The 26,487-nt window shown below is 37.8% G+C and overlaps 1 protein-coding gene across 4 annotated transcripts in view; it reads left to right on the top strand.

The window, feature by feature from the left end:
* The window catches only part of WWOX (WW domain containing oxidoreductase), a 535,055-nt gene that overhangs the window by 237,419 nt on the left and 271,149 nt on the right, over nt 1-26,487 (top strand). The window contains exon 9 of one of the 4 annotated variants that reach the window (XM_075039976.1): nt 15,806-15,899. The exons of the other annotated variants lie outside the window; for them this stretch is intronic. Within the exon in view, the coding sequence (XP_074896077.1) occupies nt 15,806-15,856 (51 nt within the window). The 3' untranslated portion in view covers nt 15,857-15,899. Of the gene's footprint in view, nt 1-15,805; nt 15,900-26,487 lie in introns of those variants that run through there. 4 annotated transcript variants of the gene reach the window in all.

The raw sequence follows: 26,487 nt of genomic DNA, 5'->3' as shown, positions 1-26,487 counted from the left end.
GTTTACATTTGTATTTCTTTCTGCCAGGATTTAAAGAAAGACTGTATTTTCATGCCATATTGGCAGAATACAGTGGGAGGGAAAATTGAGCCACTTCAATAAATCTTTACTAAGCAAAGCATGTTTTCTGTGCTATTTAGAGATATTTAAAACCAGTAAGGAAACAAATTCTCTGAAGGATGCTTCCAATGAATCTTTCTGATATTGTACATGCAAACAAACTCTAGATGAGCAAGTTCGGATGGAGTGCATATTCAGTAGCACTATAATTATAGTAGCACTATAATATTGCTCTGTGGTACTACCTTGTTTGCATTTACAGGCGGATCTGTCTCCTCACTATCACTGTCTGCCTACCTCCCTCCCTGCCTCCCTCTCTCCGTCACAAACACACACACAACCTGGAACAGCCAGACATTTATTTAGATTGCTGGCTTTATAATATATAATTGATTCATTAAATGAGCATCTTTTTCTAGCCATCCGGGTGCACTATATTGTGATTAATATTGCATCCGTACACACTGTCAGTATCAAAGAAACTGCTGGAAAAAAAGATCAGTGGATTTGTTTTTTTTTTGTTATGACCAGTGGATTTTGAAAGTGCTTTATAAGCTGTTGTTGCACAGAGTGTTTCTTTGATAGCGCTTTGAATCTGCGTGTTAACCTTCAGCTAGAATTTTTACAATAATAATAATAATAGTAGTTGCTCATTGCCCACTGAAAGACAGTACATCTGAGTTCCCGTATTTAGCCTCTGAAGGGAAGGGAAGAGGGTCTTTCGCTTGGAGCAGCTTCATGGGGACTTTTCATAAAGTCCTGCTGCTTTGGATAGAAATATTCATGTTACACCATCTGTTGTTAACTGTCTCTTTTAAAACTCAAATATACGTATGGGGGAAACATTCAGAATTTGTGTCAGGTACTGTTCTGTCAAGAAAATAATTTATTGTCTTGCGCACTGGTTAAGTTAGGGGTATTCTAGTTTTAAGTAACAAGAATCTGCTTAGAAACCATGTATGTTGGATAATGTCAGTAATTATAGGAACAGGTTTGAGGATGACAATTTCCTGTTTTTCTAGGTGCCTTTTTCCAAGATTATGTTTTTGCATTTTAACCAATACTTTGAAGAAATGTTTTGGGTTTTGTTTTATAGAAAGGTCATTCAGTACTGGATATGTTTTATTTAGTTTATTATTTATGTAGATTTTTTTCAAATATATTTTTGTAGCAGCAAACAGTACATTTTAAGGGAAAAGAAGCTAGACTTTTGGAGAAATCATTAAACTGGATTATGTTTGTAGATCAAAATAGTTTCTACCTGAAATATTTTCCAGCACAAAATTAACTGCTGGAAAAATAACACATAATTTGTAGTCTATTGCTTTTAGAAGAGTAAAATCTCTTTTTAAGAGAAGTTCAGGCTAGAAACGGCCCAGGAGTGAACTATATTTAATTCTTGGAATATGAGGTGGCAGGGGAGAGAGAGAGAGAAAGACTTATCCAAGCGTTTTGAAATTGAAGCAGCTAATGGGGTATTATTAGAAGTAAAAATGCTTTGTGGATGTCTAGAATTTATGTTCAGATCTGTATCTAAAAAGCACTCCTATAACCTTTGGAATCATTGAGTAACCTCTTAGTTGCTTACTGCTATCTTCTCACTTGCTGGCATTCACAGGCTATTGAAAAGAAACCACAGAGTTACAAGAAAATGAGCACTGTATGTTCAGGGAAAATGCTTGAGCTTTACCACTTGGGAAGGAAATTAAGTGGTTAGTGATTTGCATAATGTGGGCAGCACCTTCTACAACATCCTTTATCAGAACCAAAATGACTAATGTCAGACCACAGAGTCCTTTTGAAACCGTGGGGCTGTTTCATGTTCTCTCTGAACCTCTACATACTGCACTGTACTACTGTGTCCTGTTATAAGTTTTCATTTTGCACAATGTAGACCTTTTTAATATTTATCAGCATGCTGCCTCTAACTTGATACATTTGTACTGCACAGAAATTGATTTTCAAGAAATGTGTTTTGGATTTTTCGCACGCTTATGGGGTTTGAGAAATGCATATTTGCATAGAAATAATCTTTAGTGAGCTAAATTTTAGAGTATGTCAAATTTATAAATATCAATAGTGTAAAGACATATTTTTAGAAATAGATTTCTGGCACAGTTTCTTGCAATTCCATTTTTCACATTTGTGTCACCAACATGGCTTTGGCTTGGTATTTTCTAATGCATTTGTTTTCAGCATTCATGTTTTAGAGATTAAATTTTTCCATTGTCTCATTCAGACATTACAGTTTGAAAATGAAACGAAGCAAGAGAAGTGCTTTTGTTTAAAAGACATCCATTTGGTTTAAGACATGTGGCCAGTAAAACTTAGCTTCTTTTTCTTCTTCCAATTCCAAGCACAAGCAGATTAGTCCCCTTCTCTGTTGCTTTGTCCCTTTACTGAAAAAGGAAGTTCTCTATTTTTAAACCTCCCATACATCTTCAAGGCGCATTACGTTTCCTGTGTCTGTTGTTTCATTTCAGCGTAACTGCTATGTCTCTGCTCTTAACTTATGCCATTTTAAAAACACAGATGCTTAGTGCACAATCACAAACAAGTAATAAATTGAATTTGTTTGTTTATAGAGACTCCAGTGTTCTATCTAAACAATAGCAATGTATGCTTTAAACACATGTAGTAATACATATATAGAACAGCAATATATGCTCTAAACTGTTCAGGCTGGGATTACATTGCCACAAAATGCTGAAAGGATGTTGCAGATTTATTCTCCAGCTACAGAGATTCCCAATCTAGAAATGGACTGCGTGTTCACAAAGGAAAATGGGCAGAGGAAGCAAAATGCTGGGCATCTCCTCAATTTTGGAGGGTCCTCTGCATAAAGGCAACAATATTGTACTTATCTGATTGGTGTCAGGGGACACGTAAGTTATGCTTCCTATTGCCTGAAGTGAGGAATTAGGCTCAAGAAATAATAAACAAGCCTGGTTTCTGTGGAGTTGAATGGAAAGATATACTTGTCCCAGAGATAAATTTCAGCTAAGGCCTCAAAATCGCTAACAGTCTTTAGACTTGTTGATGTAACAGCTTGACTTGGTTTTGAGTAGATGTGTTCCAGGGAAAAGCCTGACTTCAAGATCTGGCTGCTAGTTATTGCAGAGTTCTTAAATTTTGCTGTAAATATCATTATACCACTTTCAGGTTTTTGTCTCTGCAATGTAAATGTATTTAATTGTGGTACCTTGACAGAATTTCTGCACCTGCTTCCTCTTCCAAATACCGTGCCTAATCTTTGTGTATACGTAACATGGGCGCAATGACTTGAGGCCAGTTTTCAAAGCCCTCTGGAAAAGAGCCACTGGTGTAGAATTCATGAGCGTCCTGCTAATCAAATGCCTCTGTGTACTTGCAAAATTTTATTCTTCATCGACTACTGTAAGTTTCCATGTGCGCTTTAAGATGCTGCTCCTCTTCTCATGTCCTAATAAGTGAGCTAACATCAGGGAAGATGCTTGGCTTGGCCCAGGGCACTCTCACCATAAAAAAGAAGATACTGCAGAGGAGCATTTCTCAGTGGGAGACTCATTTACCTTCGGACTTGTTCTTCTTCACTGGTCAAATGTGTTGGCCCTTAAGGAATGGTATATGTGGTCTTTGGGTTTGTAGGAGAAGTGGGTTACTGCAGAGAAAATATATACACCTTTTATTTATATATATTTTTATATATCTAAAATATACAATATAATAGCCTCTTCCTTTGTTTACTTTACATTAGAAGTTTTAAGGCATTTCAACCCTTTAAGAATTAGTTAGGTTTGTTAATATGTGGAAGAGGGAGGAAGAAGGAGGTCAGGGCATAAAGGTTGTGTGTGGCCATGTTTAGGAATGACTGCTCAGTGTCACACATGGGACAGGCAAATTTCTCTATGCTGCCTCGCTCTTTAAAAAGCCAGTAAAATCCACTATGAAATATGGCCACTTCCCTGATTAAAAATAAAATGAAATGAAATGAAATAAAATAAAATAACCAAGGTGGTTTTATTTTTCATTAGACTATGTGAAAAGTGAAGAGAATTTAGGAAATCCATTGCAAAATGGTCAAGGCAAAGGAACTTTTCTTTGAAATTCTCTTTGACCAGTTGAAATAGCTTAAACACTATTGACCATTCTTCCACCAGCTCAGTGATGCATGGCATTTTGAATCATCCATTTTCTTTGAAGACTACCTGGGGTTAGCATATCATTACTTGATAACAGAGTTTCAATTCTAACCCACTGGCAGCGCTGAGCTTTAAGCTGGATACACTTACTTGCAGGCTCATCCAACCCTACATAATTGTCTGTACATTTATTTTATTGTCAACTCAGAGACAAGCTGAAGAAACTAACTGTTTGCTTTAGAACACATTAACTTCTTTATCACATTAATACTGACTCATATCTTATTTCCCAGTTGCAGTAACAAAACCATTCAAATATTTCCCTCACAGGACAATATCTTTAATAGCTTCTGTGTGTTTCCTATTTTGGCTGTTTCTGTATAAACAGACTAATCTAATAGCATGCTGAACCATCTCTACTTGGCAGAAATTCAGCAACTCACTCATTTCTATGGCAAGCTGGGATGCCAAGGGAAAAAAAAAGCCTCACTTTTATTGCAGTAAGATCTTTCTTAAAGTTGTCTTTTATAAGTGTAATATGACTATCATTTGGGTTACTGCAGCACCTTGACTGAAAAAAACCCCACATTTATTGCAGTACAGGAAAAACCAAATAGGAGGGCATTATTCCCTTCACAATGTCCACAGGAATTCATTTACCTAATGTATTCAGTCGCTCTCATGTGCACTGCTTTAAATGGTGGTAAAGCACACACTTAAAAATGTCGTTGAGAGCCAATTAGGAAGGCTGGCTGATAAGGCTGGAGAAACAATCTGGAAGTCACTGGAAAATGCTTTCATGTGGAGTCATCTTGCTTGGGGTATTTAGCCATCCTTGGCAAATTAAATTTTGTTGTCCTTTCACAGCAATCAGAAGCTGTTCTGTGAAGCCACTCAAGAAGTGTCCCCCCTCCATTTTGTAGCTCTCATCCCAGTATACCCCCATGGCTTATGTGGATAAATTGGTGAAGTCCATGGTTCTGCTTCTGGCTGCTGCCCTGAGCCTCAGGATATGCAGTCTGATGTACATTTATTTTGGGGCAATGCTATCTTAAGCAGTCTCAGGCTCCTGCTTCCCTGAGCCGCCCTCTTCATAAAAGTCAGCACTTTTTGATGGTTTATATTTCAGCCAGATTAGTTTCCTGATCCAGTTCATTGCATGCTCATATAAATTCTTGCACCAGCAAAAACAAAGCAGAACGAAGTAGCCAAAGACAATGACTGTTTAAACCAGTTTAAGAAGCTTTGGTTGTAGCCAAGTGTCCAGCCATGATTCAGTATCTTTATAGTCAGAGCAGGGCTATACCGTCATACAATGCCTGCCTGCAGTGGGTTGGTGTTTGTGATAAATATTTGAGCTATTGATGAATGTAGCTATAAAAATGCAAATTATGATGGTTTTCTTATTGTTTTACAACTGTATCAGCTGCAAAGCCTCTTAGAGTGAAGTGGGTTTATTTAATTTTGGGCATTTATCAATACTTACAGATTTATTTATGTAATTGACATTTTTATGTCCCTGTCCTTGTAACATTTGGGTGTAAGAAGCTTATTGAAACCATCTAGATCTGAAATCAATGCATCTCTAATACAAAGAGGCTCCTTACCTGAATTGGCCTAACTGTACAAAAATAACCCACTATTGGACTGTACTCAAATGCACACTAGTAATGCCTTACTTTAAAACAGAGAAATATTGAAGTCTCTTAGGCTTTCAATTTCCTTGCTTGTTTTTTAAACTGTATTTTTAACATTATTTTTGCTCTAGTAGGCCAAGTTCATCCCCAATATAACTGTATGGAAATCAGTGGGGAGACTTGTAATTTTAAGAATAAGACACAGTAAAGTGCTTTGCTGGATCAGGGCCTAAAAGGATTAGTACTGTGGAATGCTTATGGTGGACATAGAGGTAACTATATGAATAAAAGGAGTTTTAATTGCACTGGAGCAGTTTAGGAATTTTATTCTACCTCTCAATAAAAGAAATAAAAAATAAAACAGACTCACTGCCAAGCAGAGAATCCTGTATAGCATTTCCCATTGTTTTGCAAATATTGAAAATGTAGAAAACATTTAAAGGTCTGAGATATAAACTCCCTAGCTTTTATTTTGAGGCTTGTGCACATTTTAAAGCAGATATTTGGTACACAAATTATAAGACCAATAGGGAGTATTGATTTTTAAGTATAACTATAGTGGCTTTGTGCCTATTCTATGTTTTTCATTAAGGCAACAATCTGAGACTTTTTCCCAGAGAACTGAAGCTAGCCAATAATTTCTTATTGTATTCTGTGAAGTAAAATGATGAACAGACAAAGGTGATTTCTGTGCTCAGTCTGTTCCTGATTCCCCAGGAAAACTTGGCATCAGGTGAAAGATCTGGTAGAATACAAGCTGTTCTCTTCCAGGTGCACCAAAGGTGGATTTGGGACTGTGTCTTTTTCCACTAGAATGGATTTGAACATGGATCTCCAAAGTAATGGAAGTCCTTACTCTCCAGTATTTAGTACAGATACCTTATACCTGGAATGAAGGGAAGGGAAAAACAAAGGCACCTAAATTCATCACAGAGGCTCAGGACATCTTAGAGAGGCCCACGTCCAGGAAGGACTTCACTGGTCCTGGCGTGGAAAACAGCGGTCGGAAGCAGGATTGCATGTAATGGCACACTCCTTCCATCAGTCTGTGCAATCATTGAGTTTTTAGGACTCAGCATTTGAAATGAAGAATACTTCTTTTGGGTTTGGTTTTCTTTCCCATCTAATTGCAAAGTATTTCAGTTACGTGCTTGAACTGAAGTAGTGACTCTACAGATCTTGCAATCTACTCCGTGATGTGAACTTGTCAGCTTATGTCGTACTCATATGGGTTAGTCAGTACTTGATTGGGGAATATAAGTGACATAATGGCTTGCTGATTCAATAAGACTTGCTCTGGTTTTGGACTGTGCTAAAAGCAAGTGTCCACAGGCTGGTGGCATGGAGGAACAGTGCCCTCTGAGACGAGATATAAAAATCAGGAGGGAGATGGTGGACTGGAGCTGTTCCTGATTCTGCGATGCATCCTTTGTGTGAAAAGGTTTTAGCTCAGGTGCTTTAGTTAAATTCAAGCTAGCTGACTGAGTTTTACTATCTAAAATTCCCCCTGTGGTTTCAAACAGATAGACTAAACTGTAAGCAACTATTGTACCGGTTTGTGGCTAATGCTGAGATTCACTGGCGCAGGAAAACATTCTCCATTTCCAACGTAAGGAGTTATTTGTTAATCCTCTCCTTTTGAATCCATTCAGTAATTCATGAGAAGAAAGATGTGTCTGTGCTCATTTCTGGGAAAAACGTTCACGAAAATAGATGTTCAGTGCTCGTACTAGAAATGGAGATTATGTTGTAGGTGCAGGGGCGCTTGCTGTGGGCGTGTGCTGCAAAGAGCTTGGAATTGACACACGCAGAGGTTTTCTGATGTGTCAGCAATGGTAAGATGTTGCATTTTGCCTACAATAACAACTTTGAAGGTGATCATCAAGCATTCAGTTGAATTTTTACTCTTCTTTCTAACATAATTTTGCTTGATGATAAAAAACAGAGCTTATATTCGTACAGAGATTTGGCCCCTTCTTCAAGTTGTTTCTGAGCCTTGCACATGGCTGTTTGCTATGTAGTCCTGAGGTCAGGCAGTACTTCCCCCTTTTTTTTCTTTTATTCTTCTTTTTTGCCTGGGAGTTGAGGTCTGAACATTGCTGATTTTTGAGCCTCAGATAAGATCAATTTTCCGATTGTGTAATACAGTACTTGGCTTTTCTGAATGGCACTGTTAATTGTCATTGACTATAATAGAATATGAATAACACAGCCACTTGACACCAACTTAATGGTTCTGACTTTTCAATGGTGCCAAGAGTGTAAGGCTAGAGGGGAAAAAGGGTCAGAGGAGAGATAAGAGCTCTTCCGATTCCATTGAAAAAGATTAAAGCTTCTGTGTCTTTCAAGTGGTACTGGTGAGGGTCACCATTTCTATGAATTCACCTTAAAACTGGAAGTGATGAGAAATTTCTATCACAAAAGGTCTGTTAGAACAACTCCCACTTCCCCCCTGCCCCCCCCGCTTCGTCCACAAGGTTTTTTCAGATTAATAGGCAAACAGAAAGCGGTGTGTCTGGGATGGCTCAAGGAGAAATGTGGACAGTCGTATTGTGGATGACACAAGCTGCTCTGAGAGCAACATCGCTAACCCTGTTAGCCCTACGGAAGAATCGCTCTTGTTTATTGCTGTTTTGTCCAGCTGGGAGCTCTGGGAAATTTTGTGATTCACTTTAGTACCTCTTTTAAGAAAAGCTTACTGTCCTTAAATACACACCTATCTCTGCCTCTTGGGAATCCGATAATACACAAGATTACCTACCTAATCTGATCACAGCAGTTCTCACCGTTCTCAGCTTTGAGGGACAGAGGCCAGGAGGAGGAAGATGTTTTACTTCTCTTCCTCTCTTGAACATTAGTGCAGAGAACAGTCATTGTCCATGCATTAAATACCTGCCATTACTTGTATGGGATGCTAGATTATAACTTTTATATCGTACCTATTTTTAAATCCAATTTCCCAGGGATTTCTAAACATCTGGTAACTAAATGAGAGGAGTACGTTGCTGTGCAGGAATCTGGGAGAGGTAACTGGTGTGCAGATGGAGCTGTACTTTGAGCTGTGTGCAGGGTGTTTTGGATGTGGGGCAGGCAGGTCGATCTTTGTGCTGACTGGCCATAGCACTGACTCCGCAGGTGCTGTAGAGTCAGTCTGTGCACGCATGCAAAGTTTGCCTCAGCCAGAACGTGTTAGACTTCTGTGGCACGTGTTCAGAAGAATTGCACACCACAAACCCAAAGTCCTAGGCAGAAATAGGAGTCGTTTATTTGTCTTGTTTGTAGTTCTGATGTTGAAGGTGTGCCATTAATGTGCAAGAGACTGACTCAGCAGAGTAATAAAATATTGGCAGTGTTACAGCTTCAGGTGTTTCTGAAGGAGGAATTGCAAAATCAAACTAGATAAGAAGCAGAAAGAAACTCTATGAGATTGTTCATATAGATACCTCACATGACAAAAGTGAATCTAGAATTCAGATACTAAGTAAGAAAGTATTAGGAGGAGCGAAGGGTCTGGTTATCTTGATATGTCCAAAAGGACTTGTATCAAAAATCTTCAATTTTCTTGAATCCAATGTTGGACAAACTCTGCTGATGTACACAAGGAAAAAATAACACAGGGTTACCTTCAGAGTGGTATTTATCAACAGATATTTCCTTGTTGTAAGGATTTAGGGGGTGGGGGTGTGTTTTTGTTGTTTTATCATTAAGACTGTTGTTTGGGAACAAAGCTTCCAGAAATGGTTGTCAGGGAAAGTTTCTTTCTTCTGTCTGATCTAAGTTTTCCCAGTAGATTTCTGTTTAAAAAGAATAAACAAAGAAAAAAAGCAAAACAGCAGAAGTGAGAATTAGATATAAATATGACACTGAACTATATCTTTTAATACAAAAGAACTCTTTTTTAATTAGAAGCTTGGAAGGACATACCCTTTAATTGCTGCACTTGTAGTTTCTGGGCCATCAATATCCTTGCTTCTTTCATTAATAAACTGGCAAGTCAAGTAGGAAAGCTGCAGGAGTATAATTTTTTCCCTTAAGCTCTACTTAATCAACAGCAGACTTGATCAAACAGAAAAAAGAAAATGTAAATCAGTTGCATTAATTCTGCTGGCAGTAAATAGTAGGAAGAAAACTAAACATGAAAGAATGCTCATTTTGCAGCTGATATCTGGGGTAGGATTGAATGGGAGAAATAGGTAGTTAAACAGCTCTTTAGATTGTGAGTGACTAGGGGAATACTGGGGTTTATGTATGGATTAGCACAGTGATAGACCCTGAGTAGCAAAAGACGATGACTAATTACCTGACAGAGCAGCACTCCATTCGACTTGGTCATTGAAATTAATTTCTGTTTTCAGGACTGGCAGAAAGCAGCTGCAGAATTTCAGTTCAATACTCAAATTAACTAGGAGTCTAAATTATTTCTTTGCACATACGGTATTAGAGGAGTGGGTTACTAAATTGATCTTGATTTTACACACTGAGGCAAGAATTATTCCACCTTTTTCATCAGAAGTCCGTGTCCCCTGAAATCAGGGAATAAAACCTGTGCTGTAATAAACTACTTGGCACTGATTTGAACTCTGTCAGATAGTTAACATCTTAACATTTCCTGGGATCCCAGATGAAAGAATTATAAAACAAAGTCTTCCAGGATGAAAGAAAATTTCACTACCTACTCCACTGAGTAAAATACACAGAGTTGAACTTAGTCGGACGAATTTACTTCGTTGTTTGATTAGGATTATGCCGAGGAATTAGTTTGTCTTATGATGTATATGTGCTTGACAATCTGGTGTATTTGAACACTTCAGTGACTTTGACAAAAGAGGTGGGAAGATGTCATTTGGTTATTACTGATGAACACGTAATAGTTTGAGTGAGGCATGGTGATAGAAGAAACTAAAACCAACTGCAAAAAACCCCACAGAATCAACTTTGTAAGAAAAACCTGTACACACTAAAATGAAGTCATATATCCCATGATTCTAAAATGCAGGAATTCTGCCAGAGTTCCGTGTTGGTGCCAGATTTCTGCGTTGCTCATTACATCCATGAGCAGCAATTTCTCCTTTTGCCAGTAGCAAAACTCCCCGAGCCTGTTGTCTGTTTAAAGGTTCCTCATCTTTTAATTTATTTATTCAGCAAAAGTAAATTCTAAATTAAGTAAATAAATACGAGAAGGAGGAAAAGGCAAGAGTATGAAAAATGGAATAAAAATTTAATATTCACGGGTACATTTTAGCTTAATGGAAAATTAGGCAGGAGGGGCATGTGTAAGCCTTTTTTCAGCACTTGTGCCCCATAGTATTCTTGCTGAATAAATTATGTTACTTCCTGCTCTTTCCTGCGTGCTGTCTCTCAATAGACACTTCTAGGCAGAAGGATTACCACATAAAACCGGCAGCTTTTATCTTACTGTATCTTAGTCCTGTGTGGAATCACTGTTGTAACTGGTCACCTTAGTAACTAAAATGCGTTTTATTTCCTTTGGTGATGCTAAGCCAACATAGCTATGGAAGAATGGATTGGATTTTATTCTACTTCCATAATGAATTTGTAGAGCTAGCAGTTATTTAGAAAAGCAGAAACAAAACCAAAGAACATTCTTTTAGTCAGACACTGAGCAAACTTGATCTGGAGGTCAGTGAGAGACAATACGTTGAGAAATCTGCTCTGGCATTTGAGAGAGTCACATGGCACATTGGTAATGATTATGAGGTTATATGCAATTATTTATTTGTATTGTCAGAAATCAGATATCTATGAAAACAATTTTGTTCAACCGAAAGTGAAAACTTATTTTACTCTCCAGTACAGATATTAGTAAGATTTGAATGTCATAATCATATTAAATGGTTTTCTTTCCTCCCTTTTAATTTATTTCATTCTTTTACTCTTAAGCCGCATTGTCCAGGTATTATATTATGACTTTGCATATGCTTTGTGTTCTATTTTTGCATTCGTTAAAACCCCTGATACTTTCTTGCATACCAAAAAAACCCAAAAGAATAACTAGACAATGACACGTGGTCTTAGAAGTACAGTTTTCCTGTTCATCTTGTTGATCATATAGAGTTCTGTCTCTGTGTTGGTATACCAAGAATCTTGAATTAAATTGCATTTAGGCAATTGATTTTTGTCGGCTTTGCATAGAGATGTCGGTGTCATTTATGCTTTTATGTTCTGGAAAATTAATATTCCTCATCTTAATGCCAAGAGTCTACCATGATTACTCTTAAGCAACCATTAATATGAATTCCCTTGCATTGCCATTACAGAGAATGATGTTAATGATGTGCTTTTTGTCTTTGATGTGGATAACAGGTAGTCCTGAGAGTGTGCTAGACTGAGAACTACAATGTTTTGGATGTGCATTGGTGGTCTAAGTTATTTTTTCTTATTTCAACCGATAGTAGAGGGTATAATGATAGAGCAGATACTGGTCTCTGATTGTCAGATCTGCAGGTCACTTGTCTACAACTGTCAAAATAGGGCTAACTCTGAGAATGTCTTCATAAGAGCAAACACAACTGCATTGAACAACTCTCAAATGGGAACCGTTTTGGTCAGTTTGGTTTGGGAATGATTTCTACCCAAAGCAGGATCCGAAAGGCTAGATTTCTCTTTGTAGTTCACCTAAACCATCCATTCTTCAAGTGTTTATAACTTCCTATTAAAAGCCCTGATACGTCATTCCTTACATAAAACTCCTGTGTTGCAGAGGATAACCTAAGATGTATAGATTCAGGATATAGATTTGCTTACAGGAATTTTGAAAAAAAGTGTTTATAGAAAATGGGAGAATTGTAAAGAAGTGTGTGAGAAAATAAAAAAGATAATGAAATATTAATTTGTTGGCTTCTAAGAAAAAAATGATTCGAAGATGCCCTGTACTTCTAGACGCTTGTCCAGCATGGAGTCTCTTCACTTTACTCTGTGCTGATTCAGCACCTCAAGAATGCTGTGGAAATTTTTTTGCTCATGAAATACTTTCTTCTCAGCGTGAGGCCATTGCCATAGTCAGTAACCTCCGGCAGGCTTGCTAGGCTAGTAAAACTAAAACGCTGCTGCTCATTGTGGCAGCTGACACAACAAGTAGCACTGGTGAGCAATTATAGTCTCATGACCATATACTGTAAGTTGTTTAATTGTCTTTTGCTTGGAGTTAAACAAACTGAAAACTTCAGATGGCAGGGCACTGCCATTTTTCAAGTGAAATTGCAGAAACAGGAAATCTATAAAGAGGGCATATATTTCACACATTTTCTCCACTTGCTGCCGAGACCATTATTAATGCCACAATTTAAAAATAAAAGATACAGAACATTAGAGTTTTGAAGGAAGTCTCGTTGCCACGGGTTAGATTAATTCTTCTCATTGATAAAGTCTTGAATACTGTAGAAAATTACAGAGAAATTTTCAGTCTCAAAAACCAAACCTGCTTTGCTCTTTGCCACAGCAGTAGTGTTTGGGGAAGAGAAGCTCGGATGGCTGGCATGTCTTTAACTTAAAAAACATCTTAAACCTCCTAAATAAGAATCCTTACTTTAGACCAGATCCTGTCGTGGCCACTCGAGTGAGTGTTGTGGTAGAGTTTGCTTGTGGATAGGTTGTTTAAGCTCCCCCTAAGCCCCAAGTAATTAGCATATCATGTCATGGTGAGGTATTTATTAGAATGGAAGTGTTCTTGGGAGGCTGGGTTTCAGAGGTTTAAATCAGAGCTGAGCGTAGAGGTTTAGGGCCTTATTCACAGTAAATTTTATGTTGGTGAAAGGTTATGGAATGGGTTTCCATACCATGTCTACTTGCTCTCACAAATCTCAGAAGAGATATGGACTCTGAACTTTGTTGTGGGTTTTGCTTTCTCTCTCTCTCTATTTTTTTTAATTTTTTTTTATTTGGGGGTGTGTGTGTATGTGTGTGTGCGCATACCAAGGAAAATAAGGGAAAAGTACCTTACATAGCAATTTTAATTCTGCAGTGCTCCTTTATGCCCAATGTCCATCATCAGTGTAATACCATGTAACAACTGGGACTCCAGGGTGAACAGCTATTTAGTATGTCTCGGTGAGAAGCTTCTTTCTCAATACCTGCCTCTGATGACATTTGAGTTATTAACACCACTGGGCATTTAACAAACTTATTGTTCACAAATTAGTGATATCATTGGCAGGTGATCCTGGTTTTAGATAGGAACTTCTTCACTGCCCTCCCGAGCAATCTCTTAGGCTGTAAACCCCTTCCTTGTGACTGCACCGAAGTGTTACTGCCACAGACCTGTCCGGGCTGTCTTTCTCTCCTGTAAAGAGAAGAGACAGAAGAGAGAATGAAAGGCTACTTTAGCCAAACAGCAAACCTGCTCCTACCGAAATGTTTGAAACAGACAGAGAAACAGTATCTGTCATTGATACGATGTGAAGTGATTATGTACCATGCCATTCGTATCATGATTTAGTGTGTTATTTCATTGGGTATATGCAGGGTAAGGATTTCCTGCAGAAAAAAAAATAAATGTGGATACAGAGTACTATAGTGTTTTTGTGCTGTAAGTTATCTGGAGATTTTGGAGGATTGGGTAGTATTGCTGCATGGGCAAGGAAGGGAATGCATGTACACAAGAACACAAATACTTCCCACTTGGCTTTTCTATTTAGTACATATGTAGATTTCTGCTTATACAGAAAAGAGACTAGAATCAAATGAAAGAGGTTGTGCAGAGTAATGTGAGTGTAAGCCTAAATAACTGGCACGGTTACTGCCAGCTCCTGTGATGATGGTTTCATCACAAAAGACCCAAGATATGGATGCATGTCTGTAACTTTATGCAGTTGAATAGCCTTTTGAAGCACATAAAATTCAGCCTACTCTTGCCGCCTATTGAAACAGTAAACTGTAAGAGCCCCCCCCCAATCCCTAAGCCCTCACACCCAATTCTACAGAGTTCCAGCCTCTTTGTTAATGCAAAAAAGTACTTTTATCAGTTTTGTTGGCAATGCCTTATGATAAAAAAAGCATTTTAAGAAAACAAAGTAATCTCTGAACTAAGAGATTTCTCTATATAATGTATTTGCATAAATACTTTTCTGAACAGTGGACAAAAGTCACCATTTTGTGGCAGGTAAAAAAAAGTTCTGTAATTAATGAAGTTTTATTGGTATTAAAGTGATTGTTTTAAGTGTGTTTACAAGGCCCAAATCTTGTATGCAAATACATAGTACCAGTAGTAACAGGGGATAAACCAAGCAGAATATGACACAAAAAAATCCTGATAGTAATCTGTTTCCCCTTATATTTTAATGTAGTCCATTCCTTTTTCAAGTCTGTTGTTGTTAGAATTGTGTTTATGGTAAGCTTGACTGCTTTTTGCAAAGTTAAAGAGAATATGTTGATTTCTATGAAGCAAATATAATGAAGTTGGCTTGATAAACCCCCATTGGTATCTTCAGGGAACAAGTAGATTAAACAAGTAATTATACCATAAGGTTTTTAGAAGTTAGTAGATTTAAATACATTGTATGAATCTCATCTTAATGTAGCCTTTTGTCTATAGTGCTTCCTGCCAAAAAAACCTCCTGACAGGAAATAAACATTAAAATAATCTTTAATCCCTTGTCTGGTCTATTACCATTAACAATTGATGCACTTTAATTTTGTGGGATTTTAACTACAAAATGGAATGGCTAAGTAGTGATAATTGGGTTTGGAATTATACGGTCATTTATATCAACAGAAATGCAAGTGGCTGGGAGGGTGATTAATTATTTAACGTTTCCTGGCTGTGGTTCCTATTATAGAATTTTCTGATATATTCTGCTGTGAACAATTATCACCAAATGAGGATAAACAAATCTGTGATGTGAAGTCTTATTTATAAATTAAACTATATTTAGAAAATGTCTATTTCATTTGCATTTTTACTTTCTTCTTGATAGGACTGTCATAATCAGCTTGTTTTCAAGCTTTTCTGCCCTTTTGCTAATTTTTCAGGTTCACACCCCAGATTTCGTGCACGAAAAACAGAGCTTCAGATGTCCTTAAAATAATTCCTATTCCAAATAAAGATACAGTTTATACAGTCATGGTAATGTGTTTGCATGTTCTGTTCCCCTTTCATTCCCTAACAATAGAATTAGTGCATGGCAATGTATTAGAGTTTAATCCAAGTGCTGGCATCAGATTAGATAATTTAATACCCCCAACTCATGAAGATATGGGAGAGGAATACTGGTGCTTGAACTCTCTCATCTTTGGTAGATTTGTCTATGAGATTTAGCATTTCATGTTCTCTCTCTTCTCTCTCTCTTCTATGGAGACTGACTGTCACTTTGGTGATTCATGCTCGTGTGTCCTTGTCAATACACATACAAGCAGAATTTACAATTAATTTTTCTTTTATTTTCTTACAATGTGTTTAGTAAAGAAAATTATGTGGATGCTCCTTATCTGACAACATAACACAAAGTCATTCTAATTAGTACTTTCCAAACCGTTTTTCCTGACAGTTACCCTGAAAATTTTCCCATCCTTCATTTCCATTAAAAAACCAAAAGACTACAACCCTTAGTTTGAAAATGATTACTAAAAGTGCCTGAGTTTCTTCTTTAAACAGAACTCCTAACAATCATCCCTGGTAGTCCTACCCAGAAAACAAAATCCAGTTTACATGCTTATATATCAACAAAGAAGGAACAACAAGATGATGATAATTATCGTTAGCGCAGTGCCTAGATTGTTAGTCACAGATGAGGACCCAGCGATATTAATAAATATCCAAAATAAGCCAAAAAGATTGTTCCAAGTTCGTCTTGCTTAAAATTTAAGTGTTAATCAAAAGTCAGGGATACAGATAGATAAAAAGAACAAGCATATAATGAGATAATATTAATCAATATGGTAGGCCCTGGTTTAGGCATGATTTTTTTTTGATGCCAAAGAAAAGATTAGATACCGAAGAAAAGGAGAATTTTAATGTGGATTATGAAAAAAGATAATGAGATAATGTTGCAAATGCTTGTGGGCAGATCTGTAAGCAGAATAAAAGAAAGCATGAAAATGCTTGTTTGAAAATTTAGGAAGTCATCACTGAAAATGGCTATCTTGAAGTTGATCTAGGGTGAGCATTGACATGTTGATAAGTGAATCAGGATAAACTGGATTAAACTGAAGATTTCTATATAGACAGACTAGACTATTAGTGGAAGAAAGGATGAATTTGTTGTCAAAAAGCAAGTTTTTTACCAAAGATGCTCACCATAATGAGTACAGGAGCAGTGAGAAAAGGGGTGAGATATTTGTGGGTTGGACCTTCATGTGGGTGTGTAGGATAAAACTCTTACAGTTAAAAGAAAGAATTGGCAACGAACCAGACAGAAACAGATTGAGAATAGAAATCTGATCATGGATGAGAAGTAAATTCTGGTGAGCTGGCAGTTATGGCAAGACCAGAGAACTGATGGGTAACACTGAAGGAGGTTACAGAAGGGGATTTGACCAACCATGTCCTTAAAGAGACAGATCATGGCAAGTACAAGTCAAAAAAACTGAATTACAAGATGAAAGAAACAGGCAAGAATATCTTCAAAACCAAGATGCAGGAATCTTATCTTTGTTCGTTGCACAGCGTCTGTGCACACTGTGTAAATGCTCCCATCTAGTAGTGCTTAGTGGCCTTGAAAGTGGGAGAACGCAGGCTGGAAAAGGCTGTCCCAGCTGGGTCAGCTAGTAGTTCAGGGTTGGAAACCATATTCTCAATAATGCTGAATGGCAAGGGAGCTGATGTAGGACAGAAGGGGCCACCGATTGCCTTGAGAATGAATCATTAACTATCAAAATTCTTAATCAGTTCAGTACTCGCTACCCCAGCTGCAGTGCTACAGTGCCAAAGCAGAACTTAGTCGTGCACGTTCGCTTGTCTTCTGTCTTTAATTAGAGCAAGATTTGTGCATTAGCCCAGTAAGTCTTCAGTAGCCTGACGTGTGAGTGACATACTGGAGAGGAAACACAGCAAGGTAGTGTAATAGAAGTGTAGGTGTGTCGGCTCTCTGCGTGAAGCCAGTGTAGTTTGATCAAGATGCGTAGTAGCCCTGGGCAGGAGCCCGGTGTAGATGAAGCAATATGCACAGTTCAGCTGAAAGATGAAGTATAGGGCTTAGTGAGGTTGTTGAAGCCGGTTACTCGATGTGCAGTATAGAGAACTATGAGAGAGCCACAGTATTAACACTTTCTTTGTTCATGCCAGAAACAGATGTGCTCATCAACCTTTATAAATTGAATTTAACTCAATAGCAAAGTGTTAAGCATTCACAAACATTGAATTTTATTTGATTTTAAAACACTGGTTAGGTTTCACAGTCAGCTTTCTCATAATTTACCTTACACTGTGGGCCTTGAGCTACATTTTAAGTTTTTCTCATAGAATAAAGAAGGCAGATCTGTCAGAAGACTGTGTTAAATCATATGCTTCATTTTTCTTTAGACACAAAGCACAAGAATAGTGCAATAGTACAACGGCACTGCAGGTTTTGTGTCATTGTCAAAATCTTGGTCTGAGCCGGTAGAGACAATTTGAGACTTTATTCGTCCGCACACATCCAGTATTTATCAGGTGATGGTCCATTAGTTAATGTGTCGAACTCAGCAATATTTGAGGAAGTGGCAGTGTGTATAGCACATTAACATGTTTTTTAGTTCACACTGATCTAAATGACCTGAAATCTAATTGTGTGGATTGCTTGTATCTTTTAGCACTTACTGCCATTTATAGCAACTGCTATACTTGCTGGAGATATAGCCACGTATACGTAAATACAGTACATGTGAAACTTTTATTTCAGAAGATTACAGTATGTTAACACTGCATGTAACTAATTAGTACATATAGCCAGAAAAGTGTATTTTACATTTTCAAATGAAATTTCTTTCAGCAGATGCTAATACATATTAGGACATCTGTTTATATTTTCCTTCAGTCTTTTTTTTAACTGCATCTTATTTAAAATACTGTTGTCAGCTGAAATAGTATAGCCTTAAACAATACTACTTGTATATGTAGTTGTGAACTCATGTGTCTGCTTTTGAGATGTCTTTCTGCATAAGCAGATTTTTGTTTTGTTTTGTGTAAGTGGAAGATGTATAAAAAGTTGTTTTCCTTCATTTAAATTGGAGCAGGGATGAAAAAGGCAGAAAGAAGTCAGTAGGATAAAATGTAATGCTATCCCCACTAGGTAAAGTTGTCCAATTACGCCTGGTGTCAGAACTTTTTAACATTTGAATGGCTGGGAGGGGATACTAATTTCAACCTTAATGATCGCTGCTTTAGGAGTCAACATCACAACACTTCACTTACAATTTTAGCACATCTGTCAGCCTGTGCTAAAAAGGAGCCCTGGGCTAGTGGGTGACTGAAGATCCTTTTATCCCTAGAGAGGATTATGTATTCCCTTCAAGAGTGGGAAAATAAAAAGGTTATAAATACTCACCTACTTCACTGCTGCTCACATTTGCCCTGTTGACAAACAGTGACTTTCGCATCCCGCTTTTACATTCATAAACACAAAAATAAATAAAAACTATACAACTTCTCATTGTATAACAGTTAGGGAAGCAGACCATTTATAATGTCACATTTTCTATAATACTGTATAGTCCCTAAGCTGGACTTTTTTTCATTTCAATAGAGCACATTGATTTCCTGTATGACTTTATCTGCCTAATACAAAGTGGGATTGAACAGTTATTTGTCTGGATTTAGCCATTCCTTATCAAACATTCATGATTTAGCTATTGCTACAACATCTTCTTGTAAGGTCTTTCTTATTTTTATCTTTTCAGGAAGGGTGTGAATGTGATAACAGGGCTGTAATAAATCTATCTCTTGAAAACGAAACATATTTTGGGAAACTGCGTGCTATCGGCTGACAGGGGAGGGGAAGTTTAAGGGGCAGGACAGTCATGCGAGTGGATTGTTTCTAGGACGCTGTGGGCATCTATTAATAAGAATGATTGACTCTTCTGGTGGAGGTTTTCAGTGTATTGAGAGTGCAGTTTCCTAGCTGCATGGTAGGCTGGTGTTCTTGAGATGAAAGACCCAATAGAAAAGAAAGGTTTGCCTAACAGCCATCATGAGGCTGTAGGTTGAAGAGAAATAGCACAAGTCACAGAAAGGTCAGCATGTTTGTGTCTTCTCTGTTTGTAAAAGTAAAAAAGTAAGATCGCAGTCTTTTTATTTCTGTTTCAATTTCTTTATTCTTTATCTAGAGGGGAAAAGAGAAAGTATGTGAATACTGTGTAGTAATACTGACTGTGATTTAATTAAATGGGAGTAGAAAGTACATGTGACTAGAACTTTTCCTGTGTTACAGCTTATTTTAAAATTTTGTTTGAAAGAAAAAAGCATATTAAAGCTATCCACTGTCTATCCCAAGTGTTTTAATACTCCTAACCAGAGCATATTAACGGAACATTTTCCAAACAACCTCATCATACTAAAGTAATTTATTTTTCATTACATAATGCTTTTCATTCAGTGATTTCAAAATGCTGTACTAAGTGTGCTTTTTGAAGTGCCAAACTAAGTGTCATATAACCCTGGGGAGATGTCTGGTGGTTTTATTGTACCTATTTTGCAGACAGGTAAATTCAAACAAAGAGAGATTAACAGACACCCTGTGAATGAGTAAAGGAGGGAAGACCAGAACCCAAATTCCCGCCTGCTGAGTGCCAGCCCTAAGCACATGCCCTTTTGTTCAAAAACCACAGTGTGCTCATGCTGCGTGTAGGGAAAGAAGAGAAAAAAACTTTGCAGAAACTATAAAAGTTAATAATTACATTGTAAAAGCTACTTAACTGATAATGAACATTTAATGCAGAACCATAAATTTGCATGACACTTACAAAGAAAATGTTCTTTTGTTTTTGTCTTTACTTCCCGAATCTGTTTATAGTTAAATTCTTAACCTGCTTAACTGAGGCTGTATTCTGTCCTATCTCCTTTTTTATGTCTCTTCTCTAGTGCTTTCAATGACCTCTCTGCAAGTTTCTTTATATAGAAACCTGCTATGCTGTCTTGAATGCACAAGGTCAATAATGATTACCCTCTAACTTTGAAGGGCATCCCCCTTCTCCGCTTGCAAAGTATATCAAGCACAAAGTCCCTGCATCCCGTAATTGTAATTTCTCTCATGAAATGCAGTATTAAGAAAGATATTTTTAGTTCCCAAACAGTAGAGCTTTAGTCCACAAACATGTTAGGCCTAGTAAAGTCAAGATACTATAATTTTATTTTTTCCATTGTAGAAAAGTAGACTTGATAGTTTATATTTAATTTAAAACAGACCCACATTAATAGATATATTTTTGTAATATATTTCAAAAGAAGTAAACAGCCTGTTCATTTTGAATACGTGGATGGAAAGCTAAATTTCTGTCATTAAATATCCACATGATGCAATAAGAGACCTTATTTATTTTTTATGTCTAAAGAACTGTATCATGAACTGTGCACACTGTAAATGCTTCAAAGACTTCAGCATGATCTGTACGGAAATACTGTTACTACTGTGGGCTGTAGAGGATACGTATAATGAAAATGTGCCTATCTTTTGGAACCAGTGGTCCTCTAATAATTATCAATAAACAAAGTCAGTTAAAAGAAAGTACAGAAAAGCTAGCAATAACAAAAAGATGCTTAAATTGAATTGATACTATAGCAGGCATTGACTGTGTCATCGCACAGCTTAATAGCTGGAGTCCTGGTTCAATACGATGAACTTGGGAAGGTTTTCTTAATGAAAGAACTGATGCTTTCTGTTCAGTAGCAGCAATAGCTTAACTTTTTTAATTACCTGCTTTAAAAGTTTACATGCTGCTAATTGTAGTACTATATACAAGGAGGTACTATATTGGCTAATATCAGAAAATGGGTCCTCAGAAATAAATGTGAAATAACAATAGTAAATTTAAAAGAAATTCATGCAGTTATTTTATTTAACATTAATAAATGCATACACTGCAATTCATTTTACCTACAAGTAATTTGGAGTTCTATGCAAGTATATTCTCAGAAAGCTGCTGATTTGGTTTTCAGTGTCTTTTCCATCAGCTATGCATTTTCAGGATCTGTTGGGAAATATGATTCCCTCCCTCTCCCCCCACCCTGTTACTATAATAACAGAAAGCTTAGAAAAAGGCATATAAGAGTAAGTTGGAAGAAATGTGCATTCATGTAAATATCCAAACATATATAAATTAGCTTTAAAAATGGAATTCACTGAACATGAATAGTCACTTAAAGTGTAACTGGAATTGACTGTGTCATGTATCAGCCTAATAGCTGGAGCGCTGGTTCAATACAATGAACTTGGGAAGGTTTTCTTAATGAAAGAACTGACGTTTTCTGTGCAGTGGTTGCATTCATCAGACCACATAGTGTTCATTACACTACAAAGGACTGCCAATGTGAATTGTTAGGATCATCTATTAGGTAAACCGGATGGGGACAAAAGATAGTGGAGGAATGAGAGACTTCAGTACCTCTACAGGATATTCGAAGTCAGACTGCTTTGATGACCTTTCACCCGTGCATTAGCATCTATTCACTGAGAGATCCAAGTTCATACCCTAATTCTGCTAACCAAAACTGGCAAGGAGCCAGCGGTAGGTGCGTTCATCTTACTTACTATCTGGTGTTAACAAACTAATCGTATACTTTATACGACCACAATCCTTAATTTGCTATGTTTAAATACTGTAGAAGTTATTGAAAAATGGACACGCTCTAGTACTGCTAATTCGACTCTAAAACCCACCCTGGTTTGTGGTGCTAATTTGGAGAGGTGCCACATACTGGGGTTGATTTCTTCAGAGAGAAGATGAGCCCTGTGCCATTGGGAAATGGGAAAACCCAGACATGCTGATTGGCAAGGTCGACGCTGGAAGGCCCAACGCTGACTCAGGAGCAGGCACGTTAATTCAGTGGGGATTTGCATCCACTCTGTCCCTCGCTTACCTAATAGGAGCATTGTTATGCTGTTTCATAGGGAGCTTAGCGATTGAAAAGAGAGATTTAATAGTAAAGATAAAAGTTTTGCTTCAATTCTCCTAACATCCAGTTATTAAGAAGCTTGTCTGCTCTATGAGGCAGCACACTACAAAAGCATTCTTCAGTTCACAGACAGGGGCTCTGTTAAAGCACATAACAGGTTTAATTCTTTCCCGTGGATGTTTATAGTGGATGTATCGGTATCAGGCACTGTTTTTCCTCCCACTTGCAGTGTTCAAGTTGAAGTTATGTGACGGTTACTAGCCTAAAAGTCCATACCTCAAGGTCACTCGCCTAACCTTATTTCCCACATGTTTAAATGTATTTATATAGATAGGTAAAATATGGTAGCTGCTGCCACATAACCTTGTTTCCCTTGCTGACATCTCCAGTGGATGGAATTGAATATAAAGCTGCTCTTTGGGATGGGGACATGTAATGTCAGTCCTGCTTTGAGTGCAAGTGCCTGCTGTGCTGCTGGTGGCAGTCCACCACCTTCCCTTCCCACGCAGAGGTGTCAGCCCTTTTACATCGCCTGCTACAGCCACCACCGCCGATACCTGAAAGACGTATAAGACATAGAAAAGGAAAAGCACCTCTTAGGTGCTGGAAGTCGCAGTGAATTTTGAGTCCAGCAAAAATTCTTTAAGAGGGACTTTTTGTTGCTTCATTTTTTTAGGCTTGTTGAAAATGCTGTGTGTATTTTCATTCCGGAATCTATGCTCTGTCTTTTATTCCTTTTTCTCTATGGACTGCATTTAGTGAATCAGTGACAAGCATTACATATTTCTATGGTAACTTCGATACTGTATCAGGATTTCAGAGCACTTTACTGACATCAGCCAATTAAGATTCACAACCTGTAACAGCAGTATGATGAAAACATCTTTGGTGATATAAAGTAGAAACTAAAGGCTTTCAGTTTGTTTTGCTTGCCTTTTTTTTTTTTTTTTTCTTTTTAAAATTACCTAATTAGAGAGAGGTTTCAATTGTACTCAAACCGAATTGTCAGGATTTGGGCCCACATGCCGTTTGCCAGAAAGATTCAGGCTTTTCCAGATGTATCCTTTAATAGTTTGGCTTTGTGGGAAAAATAAGTAAGACCTGGATAGGCCCTTGTGCTCTGGGAAACGGTGTGACATTAAAACTTTGAGAAGTCAGGCCTTGCTGCGCTGCAGTGGGACCTATGAAGCACATACCCCAAACTGAGCGTATCCATTTCTTGGCTCCGTACAGCAGGAGATGGAAATGTTCAAAGGAATTAAAGGCCCGTGTGAAATAGTGCCTCGCACTGTCGCTCGCTGTCCCAAAATGACAGCAGAAGACACCAGGGTTGCTGGAAATGGTGAAGATATTTCCCTCGTGTGGGAGGCAAAGCTGCATTAGAAGTTTGGGATAGGGTAGGAAGCAAGAGGTTTAAAGAATAAAAATACAAGTGCCTGATTTGTCCAGCATCTCCTTTGCCAATAGCCCAGTACCTAGATGGTTGACAAAAAGTGGTAGAGCAGAGCTAGAAGGCTTGTTTGCAAAAACAGGTGACATCAGAAATTTTGTTGAGGACAAATTTCTGGTATAGCTGAACAACACATCCTACTCTTCAGATGTCCTCTGTGCGATAACAGAGTTCAAGTGAAGGAACCAAAGAAGAAACCGTTCTGCTTAACTGGGATCATTCGAAGAGTCCCCTGGCTCGGTCCATGCTCTGTCATTGGCCTGGCTCCAAATATGGGAGCAAAGAGCAGCAATGGCACTGATGTCTTTTGATTTATTTTGCAAATCTGTGAGCGATAAGAAGTTTTTCAGTAGATGCATATTAAGCATATTTTTAGCTGTTACTTCTTTTTGGATATCCACTATAATATAGGAGTGAATCAGTTATTTGCCCAAGATATTTCACTGCTGAAAATACATCATAACACAGTTCTTATTGTGTTGTATGCTCTCCCCGAGCGTGCAGTGTATGCATAGGTGACTACAGCTAAAAGTCTATGAATTGTTACTTGCTACATTTAAAATATCCACAAAAATTATCTTCATTTTTTATTAGACTGAAGGTTAAGGTGTAGTTTTCTCATAAAAGAAAAATATACTATTTTAAACATAGAGCTTCCCCAAATTGTATTTGTTTTAATGTTTCTAAAAAGAGTTTTGAAGATGTAATACCAGCCTATTTAAGATTTTCTGCTTCTTGAAGCACAGAGCACAGGGATTGATCCTCCATTACACTAAAGCTTATTAATGCCACTCTGCAGAAGTTTTAAAGGGGCTCCTGAAAAGTTTGTGCACAGCCTTCACCATGCCCTGCTCCGGATCTCTGGAAGCATTGATGGGTGAGAATGGAGAGGAGCAACAGGCCGGTGTTCCCTGTGGCTTTGCTTGGAAATTTCGTTCCGGCAAAATATGCAATATTTGTTTATATATCAATGTCCAGATGCACAGAGAACTCCGCTGCATGATCCCCACTCCACTCCAGTGACTGACATATTTACGAGGCAGGAGAGTCACTGCACTACACTACAAAATGTAAAAGCATGTTTTTCACAGTATACTGGCTACTCTAAGAAGAAAGCAGGTGAGAAGGAAGCATGCCGTGAGTCCATTTTGCTCTAGGTTTAATTCTTTTTTTAATTTTGCACTTCACTAGAAGCTGAAACCACACTAGAGCAGCCTTGAAGCTGTTGTAGGTGACTGGAGAGGCCATGCTGGCCTCATGGATGTGGCAGCGGCAGGTGACTTGAATCTGCCAAGCTAACTAGCAGGCTTTGACTAGTCTCTTTCTAAGGTGCTATGTGTGCTTTATAATATTAGTAATAATAAATAGGTACTGTTCTTCATCATTCAGTGGAAATGATTGTTTCCTTTGTCCCTTTGCTCCCTCCTGAAATCTTGTACGGTTTGAGGTATTTCTTGTTCAGAATGTGTTGTTCTAGCTCCATGGGAGGAGGTCAAAACCTCCTAACTAAACATAGTTTTAAACAATAAAAAGCTCCAGGTGGCTTAGGACATTCCTACATAACAGTCATGTCTTCCCTGTACCATATTGTGTAGGTGTGGTGGAGGAGGGGTGTTCAATGCAAAGATTTGCTAGTACTCGTGAAGCTGAATATGTTGACTTTGAATAAGTGCTGTAAATCATCTGTCTGGGGAATGGATTTGTGTGGGAAGTGAAGAGGGTTGGGTTGGTTTTTTTACTTTCAGAAATTGGACGGCAATTATTTTATTATGGGGTTTCAATTTTGTGGAATGGCTTGTTTTTCTGTGGAGCAAAGTTGTCGTCTGTTGCTATTTTTCTCTTAATTAGAGAGGCATTTTTCATTGTCTGTCAAGGTCCCCTAGAACCTGGGATAGCTGGTCTGTCTTATGTGCATGTGATGAAATCGAAACAAGTGAGTAGAAGGCAAGTCTGTCACAAGTGGTAGGAAGTAGAATGAAGGCTAAGGATGAGAATAATTAGCATGCTTGGACTGCAGGGAAGAAGGAACTCTCTGTCAGGTACGGTGGCTATACCCTGCTCCTTTGCACTCCTGTGTACTGTGTTTCTCATGCAGTTCAATTACACTTGTAATTATACCGAATAATAGCCATTAATTCCATATCTGTGTAGTGAAAGTTTTCTGGTTCCTTTAAGTAT

Source organism: Buteo buteo, chromosome 11 (assembly GCF_964188355.1).
Source record: "Buteo buteo chromosome 11, bButBut1.hap1.1, whole genome shotgun sequence".
Taxonomy (NCBI): domain Eukaryota; kingdom Metazoa; phylum Chordata; class Aves; order Accipitriformes; family Accipitridae; genus Buteo; species Buteo buteo.
This window is presented reverse-complemented; position numbering and strand designations above follow the sequence as displayed.